The sequence below is a fragment of the Macrobrachium rosenbergii genome, chromosome 41, assembly GCF_040412425.1.
Source record: "Macrobrachium rosenbergii isolate ZJJX-2024 chromosome 41, ASM4041242v1, whole genome shotgun sequence".
NCBI classification, from domain to species: domain Eukaryota; kingdom Metazoa; phylum Arthropoda; class Malacostraca; order Decapoda; family Palaemonidae; genus Macrobrachium; species Macrobrachium rosenbergii.
Genome location: NC_089781.1, coordinates 93,803,436 through 93,810,487, shown reverse-complemented (window position 1 = coordinate 93,810,487; position 7,052 = coordinate 93,803,436). Strand labels below are relative to the sequence as shown.

The 7,052-nt window shown below is 40.8% G+C and overlaps 1 protein-coding gene across 4 annotated transcripts in view; it reads right to left on the bottom strand.

The window, feature by feature from the left end:
• Positions 1-7,052, bottom strand: part of Sobp (Sine oculis-binding protein) — a 417,587-nt gene that overhangs the window by 113,389 nt on the left and 297,146 nt on the right. For all 4 annotated transcript variants that reach the window (XM_067084703.1, XM_067084700.1, XM_067084701.1 and 1 more), the window contains one exon: positions 5,923-6,274. In XM_067084703.1, the coding sequence (XP_066940804.1) occupies positions 5,923-6,256 (334 nt within the window). In that variant the 5' untranslated portion in view covers positions 6,257-6,274. The remainder of the gene's footprint in view (positions 1-5,922; positions 6,275-7,052) is intronic.

Genomic DNA, 7,052 nt, shown 5'->3' with positions numbered 1-7,052 from the left:
TCTTCTTGAACATCAAAGGGTTTATGAGAAATATGACGGCATGTTATGAAAACACTGAGAATCAGAGAAAGTGCAGAGATTAGCAAATTCTTTGAGAGAGAGAGAGAGAGAGAGAGAGAGAGAGAGAGAGAGAGAGAGAGAGAGAGAGAGAGAGAGAGAGAGAGAGAGCTATAAGTACGGAAAGAAAATTCTGCCATTCTGAACTGAATGAAAAAATTAAAGATTTGACTTAGAACCACGACAACTGAGAGAGAGAGAGAGAGAGAGAGAGAGAGAGAGAGAGAGAGAGAGAGAGAGAGAGAGAGAGAGAGAGAGAAAGTTATAAGTACAGGAACAAACTCTGCCATCCTACACTGAATTAAAAATTCAAAGAACGGCCTTAAACACGACTATTGAGAGAGAGAGAGAGAGAGAGAGAGAGAGAGAGAGAGAGAGAGAGAGAGAGAGAGAGAGAGAGAGAATTCACAGACTTTGCGACAGAGAGAAAGAAGCCAGCAGAAAACAGGAGCTGAGTTAAACGACAGTTAAATTTCAGAGAGAGAGATGGCCCTCCCAAGATTAAGTTACAAATGTTCGCGTCGAGACAAGAAAAAAAAAAAAAAAAAAAAAAAATAGGTAAATAAAAAAATAAAGAAAAGGGTAAGAGGCAGAAAGACTTTCTGATCTATGTAAGCTATAGGATGCGTTCCTTTAGCCCCTAAATAACTAACAAAGTAAATAACAGAAAAACTAAATGACTAACAAACTAAATAACAAACAAAACAAGTGACTAACAAACGAACAAACACAGTTACTTCACATCTCGAATTTGGGGAGAAATATTTGGAGACCAAGAAAAAACAGGGGATATTACAAGAGAAATACTTGTGAGGTTTAGCAGAGAGAGAGAGAGAGAGAGAGAGAGAGAGAGAGAGAGAGAGAGAGAGAGAGAGAGAGAGAGAGAGAGAGAGAGTTATAAGCACGAAAAGTAAACATGGCCTCCCTGAACTGAATTTAAAAATGTAAAGAGCAGACTTCAATATAAACACACCTATTGAGAGAGAGAGAGAGAGAGAGAGAGAGAGAGAGAGAGAGAGAGAGAGAGAGAGAGAGAGAGATATAAGTACAGAATGGTAACACGGCCTCCTAAATTAAGTTTAAAAGTTATAAGTTTACAGAATGGAAACACGAGCCTCCTAAATTGAGTTTAAAAAAAATACAAATTAAACTGATTTTGAAAATGTAAAGAGCAGGCTTAAAAACACTACTAAGAGAGAGAGAGAGAGAGAGAGAGAGAGAGAGAGAGAGAGAGAGAGAGAGAGAGAGAGAGAGAGTTACAAGTACAGAAGGAAATCTCTGCCATCCTGAACTGAATTTAAAACACGTAAGAGCTGTCTTAAAAACAACTAGAGAGAGAGAGAGAGAGAGAGAGAGAGAGAGAGAGAGAGAGAGAGAGAGAGAGAGAGAGAGAGAGAGAGAGAGCAAATCACTGGCTCCCTAACCCGAATCTAAAAACGTACACCTTTCATCCACGATCGATGAGCCGTTCTAAAGAAAGCACCTTGAACAAGTCACTTAATTAATATCCGTCCCTCAGTATATCAGGGCATCACCCATTTACAGTCTGGCTCGCAGACTGAATGCCCCCTTCCCTAAACTGGGAAGGTGGGGGGGGAGGGGAGGGGGCAGCGTTCCCCTCTAGAGACGTAAGTGCCAATATGTATGATATGTTTACGATATTGCTCGCGAGACCGGGCTACGAGACTGAAAAAAAAAAATTATTATCACCAGCTTCTTCTTCTTCTTCTTCTTCTCCTACCTGAAGGATCGCTTGATTTGAATAAGCATGTCCATTACTGTCGCATAGCTTCGGGGTACCTGGAGTGAGTTATGCACGCGCCGGGGGTTAAAGATAGAACCATTAGGGGGGGATATACATAAGGCCTCCATTTACCGTCAGGTATCATTAAGTGCGTTCTGGCCCAGTGCCCAAAATGTTTCCTCGCCGTATCGAAGAGATTCGAAGTCTCCATCCATACGCGAGTCGAATGTGTTTTTCTTTTTTACCTTTTTTTTTAGACCCGTGTGTTTGAGCATCTCACGATGATGATGAAGGTGCTACTTTGGTGGCCCAAGATTCCTGTATCTCTTCTTCTTCTTCTTCTTCTTCTTATTCTTCTTCTTCTTCTTCTTCTTCTTCTTCTTCTTCTTCTTTCTTCTCACCTACGAATTCAGGTGATTCACCAATTTCCTCTTGATTCAAATGGCTTTGAAATTTCTTCTTCTTCTTCTTCTTCTTCTTCTTCTTCTTCTTCTTCTTCTTCTTCTTCTTCTTCTTCTTCTTCTTCTTCTTCCTTCTTCCCTATGAATTCAGATAATTCACCAATTTCCTCTCGATTCAAATGGCTTTCAAATAAAATCATTGTTGTCACCATGGCAAATTTTTCCTCTAAAAATTTTCGAGAACTCTGAAATTTCCTCTTGATTCGAATGACTTTTGACTCAGTTATTTCCTATAATACTGGGCAATTTTTCTTCAAACATTTTCGAGCAATCAGAAATTTCCCATCGATTCAAACGACTTTTAAATAAAATAAAATAGTTCCAGTAATAATGGTCTATTTTCCTCCAAAATTTCTGATCATTCAGAGCTCTCCTCTTGTTTCAAGTGACTTTTGAATCAGATAATTCCAAAAATAATTGGCAAAATTTCCTTCAAAATTTTCTAGCATTCAGAAATTTCCTCTTGATTCAAGTGACTTTTGAATCAGATGATTCCAAAAATAATTGGCAAAATTTCCTTCAAAATTTTCTAGCATTCAGAAATTTCCTCTTGATTCAAGTGACTGTTGAATCAGGTAATTCCAAAAATAATTGGCAAAATTTCCCTCAAAATTTTCTAGCATTCAGAAATTTCCTCTTGATTCAAATGACTTTTGAATCAGATGATTCCGAAAATAATTGGCAAAATTTCCTTCAAAATTTTCTAGCATTCAGAAATTTCCTCTTGATTCAAGTGACTTTTGAATCAGGTAATTCTAAAAATAATTGGCAAAATTACCTTCAAAATCTTCTAGCATTCAGAAATTTCGTCTTGATTCAAATGACTTTTAAATAAAAATAATTCGAGTGATAATGGACAATTATTCCTTCATATATTTTCGAGCACTCAGAAATTTCGTCTTGATTCACATGACTTTTAAATAAAATCATTCGAGTAATATTGGGCAATTTTTCCTTCAAATATTTTCCAGCATACAGAAATTTCCTCTGGATTCAAATGACTTTCAAATTAAAATAATTCGAGTAATAATGGAGAATTTTTTCTTCATATATTTTCGAGCTTTCAGAAATTTCTTCATAAATTTCCTCTGGATTCAAATGACTTGCCAATAAAGTAATTGCCGTAATAACAGGTATTTCCAACCAACTACAATACTTGCACGCTTAATGAAGGAAACTTCGTGTGTGTGTGTGTGTGTGTGTGTGTGTGTGTGTGTGTGTGTGTGTGTGTTCTTTTGTTTTTTGTTTCGAATACTACTAAAATCATCACATCACTTGCCAAATCTTCCTTCCTTTCTGTCTGTCACCATTTCTTATACGCATTCTAACACACCTCTGTGGTGTAAGGACCCAGTGACTTCCGATTGAACACAAATAGTGCATTGTGGTATGCAACAATGCACAAACAACTCAGATGAGAATAGGAGGGAATTTCGTAAAATTAGTGATAATAACTCTAACCATTCTTTTTAATGCTTTCACTGGGACGGGCTTACGGGGAGTGGATTCAACTTATTATTATTATTATTATTATTATTATTATTATTATTATTATTATTATTATTATTATTATTATTATTATTATTATTGGTTTCTCAATCTCTCGAATGGCTTTTCTTGAATCGATTGAGAAACTGCAATATAAAATCGTTTGAAAGCGGGTCTTCTTCCGAGATATTATTATTATTATTATTATTATTATTATTATTATTATTATTATTATTATTATTATTATTATTATTATTATTATAAAACGCATCTACGCAAAGTCAAATGACAATGAGTGATGAAAAGAAAAGAATTGAGCCAATATACAAGAAGTCAACATATAGTACATTATAGATTAATATTAATAATTGAACAAATAATCAACAATGCGAGGTTAGAAATAACCCATTTACGAGAAAACTAACATTAAATATACAAAAAATGAAAACAAAAATTAAAAACACCTCACTTATCAACATCACTCCCCAAAAAAACACGAAGATCCGTATGACGAATTCCGAGACATCATCTCTCGCACTTCCCGACAAATTCCGTGCCCAAAATACATGAATGCCAGGAAGTGCCCCCAGGGTATATATGATGCCCTCACTGAGACGGCCCCCTCCCCTTCCCCACACCCGTCCCCGTTGTTCTGGTTTCATCAGACGAATCAGACCAGTCTGAATTAAAGAGATAATTACCCTCTCACGAGAGGAGATCATTATTCTCTCTACCGAAGCTTTGCCATCTGGTCTCGTTCGAGGTTTTTCGGGAAAGAAGAAGAAAGAGGATTCTGTGTGTGTGCGTGTCAGGGGGAGGGAGGTTTGAGAGAGGGGGAAGGGGTAAGAGAAGGGAGGTTCTTCGGAAGAGTTGAAGATTCTGCGTGTTTGTGTATGTCAGGGGGTGGGAGGTTTGAGAGAGGAGGGGAGGGAAGTTTGAGAGAGTGGGAGGGAGGTATGAGAGAGGGAAAGGGAGGTTTGAGAGAGGGGGGGAAGAAGTTTGAGAGAGGGAGAGGGATGGAGAGGGGAGGGAAGTTGAGAGAGAGGAGAAGGAGAGATTTGAGAGGGAGGAAGTTTGAGAGAGAGGAGAGGAGATTTGAGAGAGAGGAGGGAAGTTTGAGAGAGAGGAGGGAGATTTGAGAGAGGGGAGGAAGTTTGAGAGAGAGGAGAGGAGATTTGAGAGAGAGGAGGGAAGTTTGAGAGAGAGGGAGAGGGAGATTTGAGAGAGAGGGGAGGGAAGTTTGAGAGAGAGGGAGAGGGAGATTTGAGAGAGAGGGGAGGGAAGTTTGAGAGAGAGGGGGAGGGAGGTTTAAGAGAGGGGGAGGGGAGTTTGAGAGAGTGGGAGGGAGGTATGAGAGAGGGAAAGGGAGGTTTGAGAGAGGGGAGGAAGGTTTTGAGAGAGAGGAGGGAGAGAAGTTTGAGAGAGGGGGAGGAAGGTTTTGAGAGAGGGAGAGGGAAGTTTGAGAGAGAGGGGGAGGAACGTTTTGAGAGAGGGGGAGGGAAGTTTGAGAGAGAGGGGGAGGAAGGTTTTGAGAGGGGAGGGAAGTTTGAGAGAGAGGGGAGGGAAGTTTGAGAGAGAGGGGGAAGGGAAGTTTAAGACAGGGGGAGAGGGTAAGAGAAGGGAGATTTTTCGGGAGAGAAGATTCTGCGATTCTGCGTGCCAGGGTGGGTATGGGGGAAGGGGATATGAAGGGAGAGGGAGAGGAGGGGAGGGGGAATATCTCTCCCTCTCGGTTTCCCAGAAGAAAAGAAAAGCTTCTCCCCGCTCGAGAGAGCAACACCAGACGATATTTAGAATGACGTTAATAATGTTTACCGGGACGAGTGGGGACGTAAAGTTTCCCGTCTCTTGGGTTGGGTTTTCTCTGCTGGTGTTTTAGCAGCCAAATTTTTCTGGGGAAGGTACTAAATAAAAAAAAATAGATAAACAGAAGAATACATAACCTAGAAATGTAAGAAATAAAAGCATCCGAACGCCCAAACACGCGAAAACACACAAAATAACTTTCCTCGAGTTACAGGTGTCTGATGCCCCGTTACAAAAAACACGTTGCACCTGTCTCTCTCTCTCTCTCTCTCTCTCTCTCTCTCTCTCTCTCTCTCTCTCTATGGCATGACGCCAGTGCATACTTTCCCAAGACAAAGGAGAAGAAGAAGAAGCTGCCGCCCTTACCTGACTTCGGGGTGCTGCCCCTAGACGACCCTGACCCCTGGTCAGTCTTCCCTGGACTGAGACTCCTGAGGCTGTTTTCGACTTGTCCGGGACCTGGAACTCCGTCGGAGTCCAGGGAGTCCTCGTGGTCCGAAGTCGAAGGGTGAGGTGGCGGGCTGTGATTGGCCGAGAGCGGGGGGCTGTGATTGGTCGGCCGCAGGGGGCTGTTGCTCCCCACGTTATGGGAAGGAGGGGGAGGAGGAGGGCTGTGATTGGTGAATCGGGTCAGGGACAGGCCCAGTGTGTCTCTGCTGTCCACCTTTCCGTAGCCATACAATCCCAGAAGCTCGTTCATGGCTGTTTCGGCGAATTCCTGTAAAACGAAAACAAAAAACAAGGTTAGATAAAGCTTGATAACTCTCCTAAATTAATGCATCATAATTTAGATTTGTGATTTACCTGGTTTCCGAATCCTCAGGAAAATTCAAGGTAGATTATTCATTTACAGAAACAAGTAAAAAATGCGCCCATGAAACATCGGCGCAATCGGGTTTTCTATACGGCTGCTACAGAGTCTAATCAAGGCCACCGAAAACAGAGCTATCTTTCGGTGGTCTCGGTATAATGCTGTATGAGCCGCGGCCCATGAAACTTTAACCACGGCCCGTTGGTGGCCTATCTTATATGGTTGCCAGAAGTACGATTATGGCTAACTTTAACCTTAAATAAAATTAAAACTACTGAGGCTAGAGGGCTGCAATTTGGTATGTTTGATGATTGGAGGGTGGATGATCAACATACCAATTTGCAGCCCTCTAGCCTCAGTAATTTTTAAGATCTGAGGGCGGACAGAAAAATGTGCGGATAGGAAAAAGTGCGGGCGGACGGGCAGACAAAGCCGGCACAATAATTTTCTTTTACAGAAAACTAAAAAAAAGAGGATGCCAGGTATCTGATCATATCAGATAATAATTGACTTTTCCAAAGTTTTTCAGTTTATCATCCTAGCAGAGCCTTTGAAAAAAACTCCAGATAATCTACTGATAAAGAAAATAACTTTACCTCCCATATGACGCGAACAGGGAACACGAACTCAATGAATTCTTATGAATGAACGAATACTATAGGATGGATACTATTCGCGGTGATAG